This window comes from Myripristis murdjan, chromosome 19 (genome assembly GCF_902150065.1).
Source record: "Myripristis murdjan chromosome 19, fMyrMur1.1, whole genome shotgun sequence".
Taxonomy (NCBI): Eukaryota; Metazoa; Chordata; class Actinopteri; order Holocentriformes; family Holocentridae; genus Myripristis; species Myripristis murdjan.
In genome coordinates this window covers 1202501-1226404 of record NC_043998.1, presented here as the reverse complement: position 1 = coordinate 1226404, position 23904 = coordinate 1202501, and the positions used below count along the sequence as shown (strand labels likewise).

General features: G+C 40.2%; 1 protein-coding gene across 1 annotated transcript; it reads right to left on the bottom strand.

Moving 5' to 3' along the window:
* Window positions 1-10640: 10640 nt before the first annotated feature.
* chrm3b (cholinergic receptor, muscarinic 3b) lies at window positions 10641-20560 on the bottom strand. The gene is made up of 5 exons (XM_030078336.1): window positions 20464-20560; window positions 17020-17198; window positions 13328-13623; window positions 12040-12730; window positions 10641-11144 (listed from the first exon to the last, which is right to left on the bottom strand). The coding sequence occupies exons 1-5, from the start codon at window positions 20558-20560 to the stop codon at window positions 10641-10643; spliced, it is 1767 nt and encodes a 588-aa protein (XP_029934196.1).
* Between the last annotated feature and the right edge of the window lie 3344 nt (window positions 20561-23904).

The window sequence follows — 23904 nt, the reverse complement described above, 5'->3', positions numbered from 1 at the left end:
TCAGTGGGTGGATCCCAGACTCCTAACACTGTGGCCAAGTCCGCTTGCTAGAACCGATTGAGGACTAGCGGTTTTGGAAGCAAATTGCGTTTTTTGGGCTCGTTTCTCAAGTGTAGTGGCGTATTTGGGCTTGCACCTTAATATGTCTAACGTTAAAAGTTTGCCTGAGCTACATCTCAGCGTGCACTACAACCAAGGATGGAGCATACACCGGTCATGAGGTCATTTCATGGGGACTCTAAAACGCGCACAGCCCAGAGTGAACCAGCTGTAACGGATCTGTCAGGTAGTGTACTGTGGTACTGTGAAGTTACCGCCAGGTGGTGGTCTAACATTGTCTATACTGTTCTGCATATACTGCACTTACTCGTTCTACCACAGGCTGTCGCTTCCTGTGGCATAATTGACAGTCTCTGAAGATCAGTCAGCAGCCCACATGTATGTATCCATACATAAATATTTAGCATACGTTCTAAATGTAACAAATGTTATGTGTATCTGACATAGTTCAGAAAAGTGAACAACAGACATAAACAGACGCTAGTAAAATCCAGCACTCATGAGATTACATGCAGAAGAAAGTGACAAAAAAAGTAATCCTTGCCTCCTATAGTGCCTGCATGATCCTCAGCTCCCCTTTCTGCACTTACTATTGTAGTTATTATTAGTCCTTCAGTATTAATCCTGCTATTATTATTAGGCTATTCAGCCCTACTGTGATCAGAGGGGTGTAGGCTACTACGAAGCATGTTTAGTGGGTTTGCGAGGTATGTTGAGTCTAAAGCCAGGCTTTCCTGTATCACGAAGGTGGCTCTCTTTTAACCCGGCTAGGTCACCATGGTAACTTATGCTTAAATTTAACCCCGGCTATAAAAGCGGCGCTATCTCACCCAGATGAAATCACAAAGTAATTTTTGTCCGGTGATTGGTGGCACATATGCACAATGCAGGTAGGCTATAGCCTACTATTAGTGGTGCACAGACTTCACGTTTGTTATAAATATTCCGTTGTATCACAGACTTTGATATAGCAGCCTACTTTTTAAAGGAAACCCCTTAGCCTATATTATAACGGTGACTGTCACGGCATCCGAAGGTGATGATTGGACGGGAGCAGCCCGTGGTTATTCAAACGCACTCCAAACGCCACTTATTCCGATTTAGAAAAAAATAAATAAATAAATAACAAAAAAGGAACAAACAAACATCAACAGAAATGGCTCCATAATTCTAGTTAAACTTCAAATGTAACGAACAATTATCTGAAACTACTGACAAGTAGCTCTAAGCAGCGTAAATAGTGGTCAAAAATTGTCATGTAATCATGGTAACAACCGCCTGCTTCGTCCGACACTGCTAGACTCACCCACACACACCTTCAGTCACCTGACTTAACCTCAGGCTTTACCTCCAATTCCGAGGCAACACTCCCATAAAGCTACTGAAGTTACAGATTTCTAAACTAAAATTCATAATACTGAACGAATATTGCAGCAATTATTTAAAATGGCTATAACAGTGACAGAATCCCCAACCTTTGTGCTTCCTTTGAAATTAATCGCCAGCACTCCTCTCTCGCCTTATTTGCGGCCACAGTGTTGCTCTTAGCGTTAGTATATTTTTTTAAATTTTCATAGCTTTCCATGAGGACAAGCTGCTCCTCTTGCGTGAAATATGCAGCCCGTGAACGGTCCATTTTTCGTGGAAGTAGAATCATATGAGGCCAAAACGCCCCCTTTTATGTGAATGCGCACCGAGCACAAAGCTGACAGCCGGACTTCACAAACCTTGATGATAACTACCGTCGTGATACCACTTAACTTTGACTGGAGCTTTAGGTTTTGTTGAGCCTGATAGTGAACACAAAGCCTGGCTATGTTGAGCCTCCTTCGTAGTTCAGCCCTCAGTCCTATTATTACTGTTGTTGTTGTTATTATTGTTGTTGTTGTTACTATTACTATTACTGTCATTATTATTATAATGGATGTTCAGGGCCGCCCCTGGCCAAACTGGGGCCCTAAGTGGCATTTTATTTGGAGGCATTTTATTTTATTCCCTTAGTCAACAAATGTATCAATTACACCCATTTATATCAATATTTCTCTGTAAAGTCTTCTCAAAAGTCATGACTGTTACGAATTAAATAAATTAAATTCAATTAGCCGTAAATTGATCTTCTTTATTGATGCATAGATTGTTAGGCTATAAACTTAAGCTAATATACGACCACAAACTGGTCAATTTACCACTCCTTTTTCACAGAGGTGAATGCATATGCAGACAAATGCATTAACAAGACATTCAAGAAATGGTAAGAGGGCTGGAAAATGTCATCTCCAGGCCACATTTTAGACAGAGACTTACAGCAGTCTCTCTTCTATCTCATTATGAGGAGCAGCTAAGGTGTTTATGCAGTGCCACAAAGTTTTAAATTTATTTCAACAACATACCCACCTTCAAGTGAAGCACGAGCTTCCTCTTATTTTGATTTTTTTTTCTTCTTAGTTGCTCCAGATTCAAAGTGCCTCTTAGAAGCCATGGCTGAATCTCAATCTCCTCCCTAAGCCCTGAGCCCTGAGCCCTCACTGACTTAAGTAGCTGCACCTGGAAAGTGACTGAGTGTGTGAGGCTGCAAGGGGCTGAAGTAGTAAAAAGGGAATGGGACAGCCCTTTGTTTGGTTGTCAACAGCGATGCATTATGTTTCTCACAATCGCAGCTTTGGGACTTTTTATTTTACGTTTTTTGCTTGGTATTTTTGAGGAGTTGTGAAAACAGCATTAAAAAATGATCTACTCCCACAAAAGGCATTGATGAGTTTGCCAAGAGATAAAAAACAAATAGCCTATGCATTGCCTATCTGCTTATTTCCTTAGTTTCTGAAGGCCATCTTATATAAAATATTATACTCACATGAGAACTTTTTCTTTTTTGCAGCGTCACTGCTGATTGCACCCTCCATGTTTTTTTTCTTTTGATGCTGTGCGGGCAGTGCGTTTTACATATTTTATTCTATTTAAATTATAATTGTATTATTATTTTTTTATTTTAGTATTTTATATTATCTTTTCTTCGTCTTATTATTATTTTATCTTATTTTATTTGATCTTATCTTATTTTATCGTGTTATCCTATTGTGTATTTTACCTTTTTATTCTGCTTCTATTGTGTTATCCTGTGGTGTGTTATCTTGTGCAGCACTTTGGAAAACCTTGTGTTTGTTAAAATTGTGCTTTATAAATAAAGTGGATTGGATTGGATTGTTTACAAATTTGCTCCTTTCACTTCGCTTTTATCGCGGCCGCCAGCTGGTTTCCCCAGGGGAATCATGTCATATGTCACAATGCAATGAACTATGGGTAATTCCCTTACGCTAAGTCTGCAGAGATGCCCACTTACGGAAAGGGTGCATTAAGGGCTCAAAAAGTCCGCGAGAGATCCCTCACGCACTTCATGATTTGTCAATGGGACAGCCCTCACGGACTGAGCGGGAGCGCGCCTCAAAGTCAGCGAGTGTGTGAGGGTGGACATTGGGATTGGGCCCATCTCTCTCCTTACCTGCAGCAGTGTCGGTGCATCTGACCACTGATTGGTCAGATGCTGATTGCTGTCAATCATTGCAGCGACGCGTGCGGTGGGGTATCATATTACAGGTCTCTTTTTTTCTCTCCTCCTGGCTTGGGTTGACTTGGTGCTCTAGCCTCGCGGGCATGGCGCGCGTACCGTATGAGGCCCCCCATGGATCGTGAGGCCCTACACAGCTGCGTGTTCTGCGGGTAGGGAGGGGCGGCCCCGTGGCTGTTATTATTGTTGTTGCTGTCAGTATTTGTGTGTGTGTGTGTGTGTGTGTGTGTGTGTGTGTGTGTGTGTGTGTGTGTTTAATTGTTTTTCCTCCTCTCTCCCTCTCCCTCTCTCTCACCCTGTTAACAGGCTTTTTTCCTCACCACTGTCACCCTGTGCTTGCTCTTGGGAGATTTTGATCCTTGGATTTGGCCAGTGTCTGCTGTGTTTTCCGCAAAGCACCTTGAGATAACTTATGATTTAACTAATGATTTGATGCTATACAAATACAATAAAATTGAACTGATAAACTCATTTCTCAGGTCAAAAAAGATTTGGAAAGATGGGAGATGCTACCTGTGTCTTTACTTGGCAGTGTTGAAACTGTTAGTATGAATGTACTGCCATGGTTGCTTTTTGCTTTTGCTCACTTCCTATTGCTGTTCCAATTATCTGTTCAAATTCGTGAACAGACTTTTCTCCAAATTCATGTAGCAAAATAAAAGGCGAGTGAGACTTAAAGTTCTCTATTCTCACAAAGAAAAGGGTAGCTTAGCCTGACTGCAACTCTGCTCAATATGATATTGCTTCCAATGAGCTGTTAAGATATTTTCAAATATGACATTATCTAGTGACACACAAGGAATGGGACAATATTAAAGAAATACCATCCAATTTTGAACAGTCCTGGACTGAGCTGGTTGAGAATCAGATGCAGCCCAACTTGGCTGCAAGAACAGTAGTTGCACAGTAGTTGTATGGATGAAGACCCTACACAACAAAAACTGCTTTCTTGAAGGAGCAGAGACTCATCAGTAAGAATACATTAAATAATAATTTCATCAGATTTGAGTGTACAATTAATGCATGTGGTAAATGAGCAGGCTGTGACCAATAAACATGACAACAATCTAATGATAAATAACGTTGTTTATTGTTTTGCGTAATGTGTTCATGCAGATGTGTGATTTAACTTTGATTTAACTTTTCACACCTGCCCAAGCACACACTCACTCAATGGAGTATAATTGTTACTAGGCATACATTCCTACTTTTCTGAAGAATTGTTTATTTCATTAGTCAGTTTTATATCCTTTTAAGAAAAGGAGTATTGTGATTTATTTTAATAACTTACACTGAAGGCACTGGCCGGTAAAAGTGTTCTGTTTGGGCTCAGAGTCAGGGTGTGCTGTGTAGTGTGGGTGTCCTCCTGTTTCTAGAGGGCAACACAGACATTAGAGGGCAGCACTGGGTCACTGACAGAATTTGGGGGTGATCTGCTAACAACCCCCTCTCCCTCTGGAAATTAAGAACCGGTCCTTGTTGAGAATCAGTTCCAAATTAAACAGTGGCTAAACAGTGGAGCTTTTGCACACTTGAGTCACATGCCTTTTTTCTACTCTGTTTTGACACTGTGTTCAGACTCAGAGATAATAAACAGCTGTGTTGATGCTGAAACCCTGTGTTGGCCTACTGTTTTTTTTTTTTCCCCACACAGAAAATGGATAAAATTCAATAAATAAGGGAACTGATAAAGCATTGGACCACTAAGCAAAATCAATGGCATTAGCATCAATAAAATCTAATCAGTTCCCATCCCTGGTGGTTAATAACGATAACAAATTAAATTGATTTCAAATGTGGCAGATACCGTTGAATCCACAGAGGCTTCTCTTTGTTGTGCTCAGGTCAGTCCTCAAAATAGCTGGTAACCGCTTCTAATGTAAATTGCTGTGCCCCTTCCAGATGTATCCCCACCCTTCCTCAACAAATAAAAACTTCAGAATCCCACAATCTGAGATGTTAGCATCCAAATGTGTCTCAGAAGTGAATACATGAATGTTACAATATTACACATTACTGTTAATTTCTGGAAACTTGTTCCAAAGACTACAAATATTCACATGACAACTTACCAAACTGTTTTTGAGAGATTTAATTTAGACCATGCCATGCTTAGACAACAGCAATGAAACAGCTCAAATCATACAGATGATAACAAGTCATGGCAATCATTTTCTCACCTTCATGGCAAGGTTGTCAAACCGTAAGCTGGCTGCTTGTCTCTTCTCCAAGGCAGCTAGCAGCTCAGGAAGCAGGTCCCTTCTTTGCCTCTTTGCCAGATCCTCATTGATGAAAATCCAGATCCTTTAGGTTTCCTAGCCTTTGACAGATTAGCTTGTTTGTCCTTGAGTCGCACAACTTTCACAGCTGTCCTGAATCTTCCTTGCTCCCTCTTACCTATCTTGTGGGCTCTCTCAAGTTCAATGGCAGGAATTAGATTTGAGTTTTACCTTCTTTTCAGACATATCCCAGGTCTCCTTTTGCCTTTGGAATTCTGTCTATGCTTCTGCGTGCCTGGTTTTCAGATAGACAGTTTTGCTAAAGATTATATCTAGCACACCTCTTGACCCCACCAAATCATTCTCCATCTGCATCGGCTTTTCCTCCGTAGCATATCTGGTGTGCTTAAGATTTTCTATGTCTGAAATCAAGGCTGATTTCACCTCTGGCACCTCTCTCATGACAGAAGGAACTCATTTGTTAAAACTCTCATAGTCATTTGTACAAATGACTTTGAAATTATTGTGCTGTTGCTCAAATAGCTCTTTCTGAGTCTTTTTACGGCTCAGGCATAAGTTCTAGAGCTGGCAGAGACATCTGTTTCTCTAATGAACCATTTTTTGGTGTCATGATGCCTGATGTATTAGACCAGACTCACATTCAGCATATCAAGGAAGCTGTAGGCCTTGACACAGAGTAAACTCAACAAAAAGTATTGGGATATAGGCTTTGCCCCAGTACCAACACTTACAGTTTTGAGTATGTGTTCACAAGCCCAATAAATGTATAAGACCGTCTCATTTCTGAAAAAGCCTATGTGTCTGTGTACTTAATCCAAACTTATTGAAAGCTTACCCTGATAAGACTTCACAGTGGTTTATGGTGTAAGGAGTTTGTTTGCACAAGGAATGGCAGCTAACATGACATGCAAAATATAAATAAAAATTATATAAGGTCAGTGTAATTTCTACTAAATTTGCCAATTATGATAGAATTATTTTTTTGTATTTATTTATGCCTTTATTTATTCATTTATTTATTATTTTGGCCGCCACAGTTGTTCTACGTAATGTTTAAATCACTAGGTGGGCTTTTAATTCACATATTTGTTTATGAAATATATCCTTGTTAGGCTTGGGACATAAAACACCAGTGCAACTGGAAACATCTTTCTTTAGTGTCCTGATATATGTTGACTAACCTTGGAACACTTGAAGTCTTAACATTAACTTACACACTTACACCAGTTCCTGGAAATACATCAACTGGCTGTGTACAATGACTGCGAGAGTAGCTATTGGGACAAAGCTGTCATTTTATGTTTCATCCAATGATGGAGCTACTATTTTCACACAAGAAAGAACTATGCTGAGCTGAGGTTTATCACTGAAAAGACAAATCTCGCTCTTCTCAGCATTTTAAATATAACATTAAACCTTAATAGAGAAAAACAACTGACACAATCAACTCATGCATATATGTGGAACTTTCAAAGACATATCATTGATGCACTGCTTTCCCTCTTATAAATTCCGATGCTCCACCATCATTTAAGCTTTCCCACACTGATTAAGGACCATATCTGTGATTTGCATGTTTAGTGCAATATCTATAACATGTATATACAATTCCCATTTCTAGTAGTCTTTTCCCAAAGCAAGCAGTCATCTTTTAGAACTCTGATATCATTTCCTTTTCATCCCGTCATTGGTTTCCATTCATTCCGCTAAGATGTGAAAATGAACTTTAAGAGACTTCAGACTTTCTTCACATCAGTACTCTGTAACAATCATCCACATTAGATTTCCTAAAAGCAGCAACACTGTTTTGATCACCTGAAATTGGGTGGAGTGAAACTGTCTCTCCACTGGAAAATAGTCCCCATGGAAATGTTTGCTTTATACAACCAATTATAAGTTCTGTGGTTTATAATTGGGATGACAGAAGCAGAACATTCTAAAGTGGATGTTTCAACCAAAAATTCTAATTTGAAAGTTGAGGAATTTTGTTTATATATTGTGAAATCTTAAGTGCCCCCACATGATTTGCAAAATGGTTTGTTGTAATGTAAAATGTGGGGAAATTGTAGTAAATGGGCCAAACATTCAAAATCACTGGTATGGTCCTTTAAAGCATTGCCTTTCTCATTCACAAACTGCAGCATCACCACAGTCACCCAATCAGCATTCAGTGTATGTTAAGCTAAATAATCGACTGGATGAGGCTGAACTTTAAATATCTCAGCTGATTTCTGTCACTGTCTTTGCAGACAGCGCTCAACCACAAAGAATCAGCAGTCTGCTGTCACTTCACCACCAGCATCTAGACTCGGGGATCCAGTCCTACAGTCCTCTAAGTATTCCTACATCATTTGTCTCTTAATGCATGTTTTTTGCAGTCTAACAGCCAAACTACTGTTCATTCACAGAAAAACTTATCTTTCTCTTTCAATTTGATCTTTCCTAAGTGAACAATTATACAATTCCAAGGATAGGAGTGTAGGCTTTTTTGATCTGTCCTAATGACAGTCAATATCAGTGCAAAATAATACAAACCTAACTTGAACTCACATGGCCCAGACTAAATCTTGACTGAAGTCATCTCTAGGTCATTTTCACCATGCAATATTATATACAGTGTATGCCCATATAAATCCAGCACAATACGTGTAAAAACATAACAGTCCAGTGCACTTAAAGGCACACTCTGTGATTTTCATTCAGAGCGCCCCTGTGTTTCAGGCAATCTGTGCAAAAATGTTGTTTTGGTTTTTAAGCCTTCCTCATTTACAGTTGCAATACTTTACTTGGGGGGGGTGTGGGGGATTTAGATTCTGGGGGCGCTGTTGTGCCTTTCAGCTGAGGTCAGATAGGTTCTGGAAAAATCACCATTTCAAAAAAACTTGATATGATACGCTGAAATGCATTATGTGAACCTGATTACATAACTTTGTTAGGCCATGCTTCTATGCCCAACTTGATAAATGGGTTATCTTGATCCCCTGAATACAACATCCTTTTAGGCTAAATCCCATCTGAATCTAGTTAGATTTGGGCTGATCCAATTTATATCACCATCTTTTTCTTGACAGTCACTAGTCGGGAATTTATATTCACTGCATTCACCCGGTCATATATATGTATACATAATAAGCATTTTGGTTTGTTATAAGCAGATATGCATGCAAACATGTTACATTATAATGAATTTCCAGGGAATTTTCAGGAATTTTCCCTAGCTGAGTCAAACTGTCGTGAATATTGGCATAACCAGTGTGTGAAACAAGGGGGAGCAAAGGGGTGCACAGCTCCCCTGGTGGTGACATGAGCTCCCCTGGCTGTAAACATTGTGAAATTTTGGGGGAGCGGTGCCTGCTTGGTGCCGGCCAGCACCGCACGGTGTGTGTGGCCATCCGGTCATGTCTGCCAGATCTGGTTGATTATTATTATCAGTTGATTATTGATTGTGCAATGCTGCGATTCACAGTTAATCACGCTGCGCGCATTAAACAATTTTGCGGAAGCAGGAGGACGGCGTGATTTACGTCGTATCCACGTTCACGCGCTGCGTGAGTGACAGTGCATGTGCTCGTGCATGAGCGCCCATACCATACTGGAGCACACCTCCTCCAACCGTGCCAGAGAAATTTTAAGTTGATTTAATTAAACAGTTAAACATTACTTTGGTGGTCCGTGGATTAATTTTTATCATGTGGATTGAAGTTTGCGTAGCCCATATAAATGCTCGGGAAATCTGTTGTTCAAATGAAATTAACCTGAATCATCGGGCATTTTATGTAAATATCCTAAATTAAAATATTAATGGTATCACCCGTGTGCAACCAATTTTCCCTTTATAATAATCCTATGTCTGTTCTGTTGTAGGATATTAATGTAACAACCAGCAGTTATACAGCATTAGTAAGAGGTGTAGGCTATTAATTCAGGCATAGGACTGTGTGCAGTACTATTGTTAAGGTGTGCATATGAAGTGGTTCAAACTACCCATTAAAATACATAGAAATGCAGGAAATTGAATCGTGATGCTGATGCAATGATCGTCTCAGTGGAAGTGCTGTAGCCTAGTGGAGTATAGGCTACCGATTGATGATGATCAAATGTGCTCGAAATTATTTGCATATGTGAATCATGGTGCACAGTTGAATTTGCATTGAATCATGCAACATATTTATTTCCACCAAAATGCAAAGTTGACTGTTTATATTTAAGTTTTATATTTAAGTTTTATTATAGTTTTATTATATTATAGTTATAGTTTTATATTTAAGTTTTATATATTTTTATTTAGTTTTATTTACAGTATGCTGGCATTGTGGCCTTTTGGTTAGAGGTGAGTCCTGAGTTCAGGAGATTAGGGTTTTCATTTCCAAAATGGTGATATTGATGTTGACATTCATTTTACTGATTGTTTATTTTTGCCCCATTCAACTTAAGTTAACAACAACAAAAACGAAAATTTCCAAAATTCCCAAGCTCAAATTTCCATGGAAACTTTTTTAAAACCTCATTCAAATTGATGACAAGAAAAAAAAAACAAAAATTCCCAAGCTGAATTTTTCCAGGAATTTTCAGAAAAATTGGGGAAAAAAGTGACAGCAAAAATCTACCGAAAATTTACCGGAAACTTGCCACCCTTGCACTAACACTAACAGTCACGCACTCTGATCAGTTCCCAAATGGGAATGAGGAGAACTGTATGCTGTGCCCCAGCTCTGTTGAGTCTGGATCAGGAAATTCATCCTAAAAAACTGATCCAGCCTTTAATATGACACTATGCTCTACAATGTCTCTTTTTTGTGGAAAGCTACAGCCTGCCTCTGCTGAAACTGAGGCTTGTTCTTCTTCTTTTTATCCCACTGGCACATCAAAATATCCCTGAATGTTGTTCGGAAGGTCTTGTTACATAGTGCATAACACATGGGGTTGACTGTGCTGTTAACATAACACAGCCAGTAGCCCAATGCCCACAGTGTTTCAGGGATACAGTCCTCACAGAAAGTATTGACTAAAACCATAATGTTATATGGTGTCCATGTAATGATGAAGGCAAACAAGATGGCACTGAGTGTCTGCGCTGCTTTCTTCTCATTAACCTTCTTTTCGTTCTTCTGCTTGTTGATCTGTGTCTTGGCCTTAGAGGCGAAGCGCTTGGCCATTGCTGCGTCTTTGATGGTAATGGCTGCAGTGGATTGGTCACCAGCCAAAGGGGCCGTGGGATTTGATGTGGACCCCTTTTGCACTTTGTTGAATGATGAGGACCCTTTGTGTTTGTTGCCCTTCACCTTTCCAGAATTCTTCATATCTACACAGACAGACATAGATAAATATCTTTGTATTATCGTATAAATTACATTTTAGCGGAAATATGCACTATCATTAAATGAATACTTTACTCATGAGGCATAATTTTTGTATCAAATACTCTCCATGTTCTGGCTTCAACCTCCAATGAAGGAAAGCTTTACTAGCAAGCCTTCGTGGTACAGTCAATTTCCAAAAACTGCAAGCCATCTCTTATCTAATGGAAAAAAATTGGGATCGTAATTTTTTTTATTTTAAAACAGCAAAACGCTATCAAATGTTCTGTTTAAAAAGCTGTGAGGTGCACAAGCGTGCAAAATCTTGAGGGTTTCACTGGACAAGCCACTTGGATAGATACACTTGTGCACTTGCGCTTCATGACCATGCATGAAAGAATTTTGCAGCAGGGGTCTTCGAAGCAATATTTGAGTGAATACATGTGTTCGAGGAGTATTGAGTGTACCAGAAATACCAGAGACTTGGATTATACAGCATGATACAGCATGATGATTTCAAACAGAATTTTTCATAGTGTTTTGTTATTGTAAAATCCAAAAATTACAGGTGCATTTTTTTTCCTGTTAGATCAGAGATGGCTAGTATTTTTTTTTTTTTTTTTTTTTTTTTTTAACACAAATTGACCATGAAGGCTTCTGAGTAAAGCTTTCTTCATTGGAGGATGAAGGCACCATATGGTAAGCACTTGATACAAAAAATATGCATTATGGGTGAAGTATTCCTTTAAGTCCAACCTGTAAAAGGCCTGGATGGGTCCTCCTCCATACCATCATGGCCCTTGGATGATGTCAGCTGGGCGCCATCTCTTGACAACTGATTTTTCACCCCAGGAAGATTCACAACAATCGAGTAGATTACCTTGGTTGATTCTGCCCCTTCAGCTTCCCCCTCTGAATCTGATTTGTTGGCTTCATTATTGTTCAAGCTGTTGCTGCTCTTATGCTCTGCCTGATTCACCATGGTTGTTGTAGTAACTGACCTCTTGAATAAATGGCAGCCTGGCAGTAATGACGGAAACTGGAGGAGGAACCAACTCCACCTCCCCCTGCCTCCAGTTCTTCCTCCAATGCTGGCTTTGCTCTTCCCTGAAGCCAACTGATTCAGTTCATAGCTGCTGCAGCTCTGAGAGCTCCCCATCTGTGGAAGCATGGCTGAAGACTCCCCCTGACTGCTTGTCTGACCTCCAGCAGCATTCCCCTGATTCTGACCCTGGTTTGGACTGTTGCTAGACCCAGATCCACGGAGGCCTGCTAAATCTTTAGCCCGGTTTTCTGTCTCCTGGTAAATCTTCCAGTAAAGGATTGTCATAATGGTTACTGGCAGATAGAATGCAGCAATAGCAGTGCAGAATGTGATGATGGGCTCAGACAGGAACTGGATGTAGCACTCATTAGGCTGGACTGTGCGCTCACCCACAATGTACTGCCAGAAAAGGATTGCTGGGGCCCAAAGAATGAAGGAGATGGTCCAGGCTAAGCTGATCATAGTCATGGCTCGCTTAGTGGTCCGCTTGGCCCGGTATGTCAATGGTCTGGTCACAGAGAAGTATCTACAACAAACAATGGTGGGATGAGACAGGACAACTGTATGAAAAAAACTGACTTCATGAAGAACTGCAATTTCTTTTTCAGCAAAGAGAAACCTCAAGGACAGAGGAGTGTTTCTGTGTGCCATTGTTTGGTTTGTTGTTCTCTGGCATACTTATTCTTGTTTTTCTGTGCATTAGTCCAATTAATATTTTTCTAATTCAGAATTTCTAAATTTCTTAACTTTCCCCTATTACACATTATAAATCATGGTTCCCACTCTTTCCAGGATTTTTCAAGGACATATTCAGAGACCTATGTACATAACTGTTGCTCACAGCAAGTCGTCATAGAATGATTCAAAGTGGTCAAATAGCTCAAAATTGTGTGAAATGGATATCCCAAATTGCATACTGTCAACATGTTTGTGCATTACAAATGTACTGACAAAGCTGTTTGTTTTGTGTGTTTGGCCTGTTTGGCCTTGCATACACATGTGACTGCAGAACACCAAAACAGCACAGCTGGATATGAACTGACGCTGAAAAGGGGCTTCATCAGCTAAGCTAATATAAGCTGAGGAACAAACATCAAAGTAATTGAAATGACTCCTTATGTACCTGTCAAAGCTGATGACCAACAGGTTCATGACTGAAGCATTACTAGCCACGTAGTCTATGGCTAACCACAAGTCACACACCACTGGCCCCAGAGCCCACTGATCCATGATAATGTAGGTGGTGTACAGGTTCATCGATAGTGTGCCAATGGTCAGGTCCGCAAATGCCAGACTAAGTAGATAGTAGTTGTTTACAGTCTTCAGTGCCTTGTTGATCCTGAATGACACCAAGACCAGGATGTTACCCACAACAGTGACAAGGGAGAGTGAGCCGGTTAGGAAGACAATGATGATCACCTGGAGATGAACATGAGAAGGGAACCAAATGAAAAATTTAAGGGGAAGTGCATTGCAATGTATAGTTTAAAGTAAAGACTTTTGAATTACTTCGATTTTTACTGTTCACTTTTGTCATGCAGTAAGTTGTGTCAGTTTGAAAGGCAGCAAAAGGGGAAAAAATGGAAAGAGTGGACAAAAATAGATAGTATTGAATGATAATGCTAATTTTGCATTGCTTGGTTACACGTTATTTGGACTGTCTAATTTTAATAATCAGGTAAGTGTCAACTTTGTATCAGAAGATTTTTAAGGTTGAGTGGTGATGCTTGGCTTCATATAAGTAGGTGACAAAAGTCAGGTGACAAAGAAGCCTACAACACTGCCAGAGCAAAACTGAAAGCTGGCATCAAGGAGGCAAAGCGAAGGCGCCAGCAGAGACTGGAGAGAGACCTCAACACCAACAACAGCAAAGACTTGTGGCAGGCGGTCAAAAGTGTGACAGGCTACAAAAGCAGGAGCGCTCCCATCATGTGTGAGGCCACGTTACCAGACGAGCTTTGACCTCGCTTTGACCTCCTCAACAGAGAGTCAGCTGTAAAGTCTACTCCGCCTCCAGAGGACCGGCCACTGTCAGTATCCACAGTGGATGTGAGGAAAGTCCTGCTGAAAGTGAATATGAGTAAAGCTGCTGGGCCTGACAACATCCCTGGCCGTGTACTAAAAACATGTGCCAACCAGCTAGTAGATGTCATTAGCGACATTTTTAACATATCGCTGTCACAGGAGAGTGTTCCCACCTGCTTCAAGACAGCCACCATTATCCCTGTGCCTAAAAAGTCTGCAGTGTCTAATCTAAATGACTACCGCCCTGTGGCACTCACCCCCATCCTGATGAAGTGCTTTGAGAAACTGGTTCTCCAGCACATAAAGAACAACATCCCTGCCAGTCTGGACCCTCAGCAGTTTGCATTCAGAACCAACAGATCCACAGAGGATGCCATATCCACTGCTCTCCATTCAGTCTTCACTCACCTGGAGAAAAGCAGCACCTACATCAGAATGCTGTTTGTTGACTTCAGCTCAGCTTTCAACACAATCTCCCCCATGAAGCTGATTGGAAAACTGAACACTCTGGGCATCAGTACCACTCTCTGCAACTGGATACTGGACTTCCTCACAATCAGACCCCAGTCAGTTCGGATTGGCAGTCTCTCCTCCTCCACTCTAGTGCTCAACACCGGAGCGCCCCAGGGCTGTGTGCTCAGCCCCCTCCTGTTCACGCTGTACACCCACAACTGCAACCCCCGACATGGAGAGAACTCTATTGTGAAGTTCGCAGATGACACCACCATCATCGGCCGGATTTCCAACAATGATGAGTTCTCATATCGGGAGGAAATCAACCATCTTGCAAAATGGTGCACAGACAACAACCTTCTGCTCAACGTCAGCAAAACCAAAGAGCTGATAGTTGATTTTCGAAAAAAAGAGGCAAAGACACACAACCCTGTCTACATCAATGGAGCTGAGGTGGAGCAAGTGAGCAGTTTTAAGTTCCTGGGAATCAACATAATAGAGAACCTAACATGGACTTCACATATCTCTGCCCTGGTTAAAAAAGCCCAGAAACGGCTGTATTTCTTAAGGAAACTTAAGAAAGCAAAATTCCCACGCCAAGTTCTTGTCAGCTTCTACAAAGGAGCGATTGAAAGCATCCTGACTGGAAACATCACAAACTGGCATGGGATGTGCACGGCCCAGGACAGGAAGACTCTGCAACGAGTGATTAAAACTGCCCAAAACATCATTGGCACCCATCTACCAAGCATCAGTGATATCGGGGAGGTGAGGTGCCTGCGCAGAGCCAAAAGGATCCTAAAAGACAACACCCACCCCAGCCACAGCCTGTTCACCCTGCTGCCGTCAGGCAAAAGATACAGAAGTATTCGCTGCCGTACCACCAGACTACAGAGCAGCTTCTTCCCTCAGGCTGTGAGACTACTAAATGCACCATCTGCACTCCTCCATGTTTAATAATTTTATTTTCTATACAATCAATTAATCAATCAAGAGGGAACCACACTTTAATTTCATTATTCAACCTGTTGTATAATGACAAATAAACTTCCTTGTATCCTTGTATCCTTGTATATCAACCTGTTTAAGTTATGATCAGTTGGCCTTTAACTAAGTATCAACTTTGTATCAGATAGGGATAGAGTTAGGCTGATATTAGTTAGATACTAAGATGAATAGTACCATTGGACAAGTCCAAGACCTACTAACTGACTCATAAGCAACTCTAGACAGGAGCATTGGCTAAATGCCTAAAACAGATGTGATCATAAATAAATAAATAAATGACACTTTCAAATTCAAATGCAAGTAAAAAAAATATATACATATGAAAAAACTACACATATAGGTAAACTACTACAAATTAATATATATTTATTTATTTACTTACTTACTTACTTACTTACATCCATATTTATTTCTGCATTTTCTTGCCAAGGGCAAAGAAATGTGGAAATAATCTGAATTAATCTGGTAATGACATGGCTGGTCATTAGCAGACATTAGCAGTCAAACCCAGAGGAATGGATGTGAGAACACGTTCTAGCCTTCCATTTCCCATCACAATGAGAAGACTAGGGCTGCATTCCAAATCGCATACTTCTACTTTTTACTTTTAGTATATACTGCAGCTGCCTTTACAAAGTATGTAGTGTAGTATGCAGTATGGATACTATTGGGACACACTACATGCATCATCCCTGAACTCCGACCCTCTTGCTCACTTCCGCCGCCGTCCATAGTGCATGTGCATACACGCGAGCAGTAAATATATATAGTACTTACACTTGAATGCGCTGTCGTCTGTCATATTTCTTATCTTCTGTCTTTCTGTCGCTTCTGCTGTCACTGACTACTAAATAGTATGGTAGTATGGGTATTGGAACGCCGGGTAGAATGCTTTCTCACATCCTTTCCACTGGGTTTGACTGCTAATGTCTGCTATCTATCTTTATGAGAAAAAAAGCTTTATCTTCTACTCTGGGATTTTTTAAGAAGGGAATCCTGGTGATTTTCTGATCTAAGCTTGCAAAGTCAAGCCAAAAAGAATACAAGAAAAACTATTTTTTTTCTAGTAAATTTACGACTTTAATTTCAGTAATTCTGAGGTTCCTCCCTCGGGTCCATAATTTTTTTCCCCCTACAGTGGCCCTAATATGCCATCATAACTCAGAGATGGGCTACACATGCCTAACATTCTAAAATATATTGCTTTTTTCATTATCTGTATTCACGTTCTTTTTTATGAATAAATATGAATACATTCGATCTGACTAGGGAAAAAAATACAATTGCAAGATTTCATGCTACACATTTAACAAGTTAAAAGTGAATCACCTGCCAGATGGTATGTCCTCCTAATGGGTCAAACTCTTCTGCTGGCAGGATTAAAGTCCTGTTGACTGGTAAACCAGTGAAGTTCCATCGATGCTGTGGGAAATGACTGATATTTTGTTGCTGCCACCCACCAGCACTGTCAGATAATATGGCCGACGCCTGGTAAGGACCACCTGAAGCTGTTATAAAACAATTATAATATAACAAATGAGATACTCTTCTTATATACAGACATCTGAATAAACACCAAATGTTATGTCTCCAACTGAACACAGATTATAATGACACCTTAAAAAATAGGGGGGAAAAAATCTTCCATGTTATGATACACAGTAACTACTTTGACATTAGTTCAATAAAAATCACTCTGCTGCCTTAATATATACAGTACAGGCCAAAAGTTTGGACACACCTTCTCATTCAATGCGTTTTCTTTATTTTCATGACTATTTACATTGTAGATTCTAACTGAAGGAATCAAAACTATGAATGAACACATGTGGAGTTATGTACTTAACAAAAAAAGGTGAAATAACTGAAAACATGTTTTATATTCTAGTTTCTTCAAAATAGCCACCTTTTGCTCTGATTACTGCTTTGCACACTCTTGGCATTCTCTCGATGAGCTTCAAGAGGTAGTCACCTGAAATGGTTTTCCAACAGTCTTGAAGGAGTTCCCAGAGGTGTTTAGCACTTGTTGGCCCCTTTGCCTTCACTCTGCGGTCTAGCTCACCCCAAACCATCTGGATTGGGTTCAGGTCCGGTGACTGTGGAGGCCAGGTCATCTGCCGCAGCACTCCATCACTCTCCTTCTTGGTCAAATAGCCCTTACACAGCCTGGAGGTGTGTTTGGGCTCATTGTCCTGTTGAAAAATAAATGATGGTCCAACTAAACGCAAACCGGATGGGATGGCATGTCGCTGCAGGATGCTGTGGTCGCCATGCTGGTTCAGTGTGCCTTCAATTTTGAATAAATCCCCAACAGTGTCACCAGCAAAACACCCCCACACCATCACACCTCCTCCTCCATGCTTCACAGTGGGAACCAGGCATGTGGAATCCATTCGTTCACCTTTTCTGCATCTCACAAAGACACGGCAGTTGGAACCAAAGATCTCAAATTTGGACTCATCAGACCAAAGCCCTGATTTCCACTGGTCTAATGTCCATTCCTTGTGTTTCTTGGCCCAAACAAATCTCTTCTGCTTGTTGCCTCTCCTTAGCAGTGGTTTCCTTGCAGCTATTTGACCATGAAGGCCTGATTGGCGCAGTCTCCTCTTAACAGTTGTTCTAGAGATGGGTCTGCTGCTAGAACTCTGTGTGGCATTTATCTACTCTCTGATCTGAGCTGCTGTTAATTTGCGATTTCTGAGGCTGATGACTCGGATGAACTTGTCCTCAGAAGCAGAGGTGACTCTTGGTCTTCCTTTCCTGGGTCGGTCCTCATGTGTGCCAGTTTCGTTGTAGCGCTTGATGGTTTTTGCGACTCCACTTGGGGACACATTTAAAGTTTTTGCAATTTTCCGGACTGACTGACCTTCATTTCTTAAAGTAATGATGGCCACTCGTTTTTCTTTAGTTAGCTGATTGGTTCTTGCCATAATATGAATTTTAACAGTTGTCCAATAGGGCTGTCGGCTGTGTAGTAACCTGACTTCTGCACAACACAACTGATGGTCCCAACCCCTTTGATAAAGCAAGAAATTCCACTAATTAACGCTGATAAGGCACACCTGTGAAGTGAAAACCATTTCAGGTGACTACCTCTTGAAGCTCATGGAGAGAATGCCAAGAGTGTGCAAAGCAGTAATCAGAGCAAAGGGTGGCTATTTTGAAGAAACTAGAATATAAAACATTTTTTCAGTTATTTCACCTTTTTTTGTTAAGTACATAACTCCACATGTGTTCATTCATAGTTTTGATTCCTTCAGTTAGAATCTACAATGTAAATAGTCATGAAAATACAGGAAACGCATTGAATGAGAAGGTGTGTCCAAACTTTTGGCCTGTACTGTATGTTATTAATCTGCTGTCAATATTGTTTTATTTCTCAGGTATTATGGATTGTCTGAGTTATCAATGAAAAACAATTAAAAACAGCTTATAAATCACTCAAACTGACACTGGCACTTGGTTACACAGCATTCAACTGACAAATATTTTCAAAAGTAACTAAAATTATTAGGCAGCCTGAGCCCCCTGACGCTGTATCTACCTATTTATCTATCTATCTACCTATCTGTGATTCTGGACTAAAATCAGTAGGGTATCCTTGTTCCTAAATCCGATGTCAAAGTAGAATTTAATGAGGTAATCAGGTGATACATGACAAGCAGCAATGTGTGCAGTGTGTGGTTGATCCAACAATACCCACACAAACACACAGACACACACACACACACACACACACACACACATTTACATGAGCTGTAAATGTTATCTGTAAGTGTTCTCACTTTTACATTTAGTCCCTTGGATTTTAGTGTGTTATCTATCTATCTATCTGTATTATACTAAAATTAATACTATATTATTGTTAATAATGGTGTATTATAATTCGATTTAAAATTATGCAAGAATAAATACCATAAAGCTACTTAAGATTTGTCAAAAAAAAAAAACTGGTAAATTGCCAAAAAAAAAAAAAAAAAAAATCCGCTCGAAATAAAATCTTTCAGGTTGTTCATCTTTTGGACCTCCATTGACCAATTCATGGTAAAACACAATGCCCCCAAATAAACAAAGTGTTTATGAAAATAAAAAATTAAAATAAAAAAAGAAGAAGGGAGAAAATAGTTGTTAAAAGGTTAATTCAAAATTCAAGTTCAAAATTAGGTGCATATGAACAGGCAGATTCAGACTCAGCAGCATCACATTAGTAAAGCTGACCTTGTTGCAAGTTGCCACTAGAAAGCCTCATACAGATTTTGGTCCATGGCCTAGTAATGATGAGAAACAGATAGCACCATTTTTGTCCTACATAATAGCTGGGGAGTGGAGGGAGGTGGGGGGTTAATGTCAAATGGGTACCAAACTAACCCTTTGGGGATAGTTCACCATTATTATTATTATTATTATTATTATCATTATCATTATCATTATTATTATAATTATCATTTATTTATTTATTTATTTTTAAATTAATTAATTAATTTATTTTTGCGGGGGGGCATTTCTGCTTTATTTGACAGTGACAGTAGAGAGAGACCGGAAAGGCAGGAGAGAGAGAGGATGACACGCTGGAAAGGGCCTGAGGTCAGATTCAAACCCAGGACACTGCGATCAGCACTCAGCCTTAACAAGTGGTACACACTCTTATCAGGTGAGCTACTGGGATGCCCCTGCATTAATACATGGTTTAATTTACTTGTTTATCTACATATTATAAGTTACTACAAAGTGTAGGGAAATCAGAAAATGCTGACTGAGGAATTTCTCCAGTACCTATGATGGTGGACTCAGTTATGATGCCAGAGTCAGGCTGGTCTCTCGTAGCAAAAGAGCTGTTGGTGAGGAGACCAGGATCAAAGGTGACGCTCATGATGACCAATGGACATCTGCAGAGGAGAAGAGGACAAAATAGCATCAGGGATGTAAACATCAAGGGTATAGCAATCCACCCATCTGGATTGATCGGTGGATTGCTACACCGATTGAACATTCATCGATGCAACAGGATCAATGCAAAGTGCGACCATCGATCATCATCATCATCTCTCAATCATAACACCTTCATTTTCTCACGGTATGCTTATGTCGCTGTTTCCACCTAAGTGCTCCTGAAACCAGGCTAGTAGCTGCTAGCAGGCGCTGTGCTAATAACGGCAAGCATTGACAATGAGGAGGATATTCGTTCCGTTCTTGTCGGAAATACTTCAGCTGCGTGGAAATACTTTGGATTCAGGAGAAAAGACAGGTTGACTGACAAAACACATGCTATATGCAAGCAACACCATTACAAGATAAGATACTCCGGAAACACGATGAACCTCGTCTTGCACCTGAAAAGCAAACACAGCATTGACCCTCACGCCGCAGTTAGCATGCTAGATGCCACCTCCTCCACCAGCTTTGTTCAGCTTTTTCCACAAAAACTGAATTCCAACTCTAAAAGAGCAGTGAGGATCACAGCTGCCAGTTCATACTTTATCTGCAAAGCTCTTTGTTTCTTTTTTATTAAAAATACTGTAATGTTTTTCATTTACATGTCTGACAGAGTACAGTAATAAACTTGTCAAATCATATTTTAGTTGTTTTGTGAGCTGATATAATGTACAGTAGGGCTGTAGTCTGTTAGTTGACTGGTCAATTTATTGGTCGATACGTTCTTGGCCGACCAAAATCTGATTGGTCAATTATTTGCCGTGTTAATTTTATCAGGAGTAAAGCACTAAGTGCTAATGGGAGTGTTTTCAACACCCTGTTTCACAGGTAACAGTCTGTCTTCAGAACACCCCCCTTGTTTTCACAATTTTGGATTAACCTTTAGTCTAATAATCGTTTTATAACTGCAGGCGCACACACCCATGACGACAGCAGCTTGACATAGTACTACTTTTGGAAATCATCGGCTATGATATTGTGTAGGTGTACGTGATGCGATTTAATATACTGCAAATACTAGTTGTTTATGTTTATTTATAATTCATTTACACGGACAAGGCTACCAGGTAGGCTACTGCCCAGTTAATTAATCTAAAAATAGTAACTGTTTTTTTTTTGTTGTTGTTGTTTTTGTTTTTGTATTCCCGCTGCCCCCTGATTAGTCAACTTTTGGTCGAAATTTCAGGACTTTAGTTGACCAAGATTTTCTTTGGTTGACTACAGCCCTGATGTACAGTAACTAAATGTGTTAATGAGAGTATGGAATCATCTGATACTGATTGCAGGCCCCTGAATCAAATCAAATGACTTTGTAATATCATATCCTTGTATAAGGAACTGATATAAAATCATATCATGAGGAAGCTTGTGATTTACAACCCTAGTAAACATCTTTCAGACTCACCGACTATTGTGTCATGGATAAACACTATAACGGGAGAATATACATGCACACACACATACACAACATATATACTGCATATACCAAGGCCTTGCACAAGGGAGGGGGACTGCCTCTGCCATTTTTGTTGAGGGCGCCCAAGTGCCCTTTTCGGATATTGAGCAAAAGCAAGTCCTTAGATGTACAATGTTAAAAATTTTCCCTTCAGTTAGAACGTGTGGAGAGGCTGCAGCCTCTTAGCTACAAGGCAGACTGCTTTGAACGGACTTTGTCTGTTGCCACAGTGCTGATTGCAGTAATAGAGGAACTCATGCAATGCAGCAGAATGTGCAGAATGAAGCTTTCAAAGAAGTTGATTGCGGCAAGGGGGTGAAGTGGAGGGCAGGGCAGTGGATGAGCTTATTTGGGCACAAAACCAGGAAATAACAACAGACTGGCTTTTGTATTGTGGAAAGAAGATCCGCAGTGATGACTCTCACATTGCAAGAGGTCATTTTGCTGCAACTCAATGCCAAGGTCATCTAACTTCAAGTGCTGGAAGCAGAATGAGTAGGATTTTCCCAAAAAACTAAAAATAATGCTTCTCAATCATCACTTCTGAGCCACTAGAAGTGTGTGTTGGTGTGTTTATCTGCACAGACTCTGCCCCCTGCCTGGATTTTCTTATGTTGCTACGCTTAGGACTCTTCTAGGTGTCAGCCTTTGGGCGGTTGGTGAGTAGTTGCCTGCCAATCACAGCACACGGTGCCAGACCCATACACTGTTAAATGTTACCAGGGTTTACCAATATTTAACTGTAATATTTCTCAATAAATAACTGTAATATAATACAATATAATATTGTAATTTAGAATTTACTGTGAAATCAATGCAAACACTGTACATTTCTGGGAAAAAGTGATACCAGGATTTCACAACATTTAACTTTATTATTTCACAGTAAAATGATGTATTCTAACCATCCTGTGCGATAAAACAACACATTACTGTAAATTACTATTGAACCGTGCTGCATTGTGGGATCAAGACATTTGAGGATACGTGCCACGCAGTGAGGACCCGACAAGAGTTCAAAGGTAAGGTTAACTTCATTAGCCTAAAATATTACACAGCTTTTAACAACTTTGTATTTGTTGTGTGAGTTAGTAAATGAACAGCCACTTTTTTGGCTGTTAGGTTATTTTAAAGCCGTTTTTCTCTGTGTAGCTTTGCCTTACACATGTGTCGCGAAAGTCAAAGTTAAAGTAAGCAAACGATAGCTTCCAACTGCAGCAACTAAGTAATTTCAAAGACATTTTTCCACCCACCGCTTTTCCTCACAGAAAAGTAACCTATCTTTGATAAGCTCAAATTTTGTGCTTCCATTTGGTGGTCTTTGCTTATAGATAGGAGGCATATGCATGATTATTTGCTTGCATGCATGTGCAGAGGGGGAGGGGGTGCCTCTTTTTGAGTGTGTATAAAAGCCCGCCTGTGGCCCTTCGAGAATAAAATTTAATAACATAATAATCATTTAGATAAATGAAGTGACATCGCTACCCTCAGTCACATAATCCATGTAGACGTGCCCTGACGTGCTCTGTAGCTCGGCCGGTGCCGGCAACCTGCAGCTGTGGGGCTGCATGCTGCATTTTATTTTGATATTTTGAGCTCTATGTGGTTATTTTAAAAATGAACAAAGTCACTAGATGATCAATTCACATAACTTGTTGATTGGTCATGACGTCTTTTCCTCCCAATATTATAACTTGGCTCCATTTTTTGTGAATCTGATCTTAAGCAGTAGTGCACAGGTGTGGTGTACAGGAAATTATTTTAAACATGTTACTGCTTTTTCCAGCATTCCACAGTGGTGCCTTGACTTAAATTTGTTTTGTTTT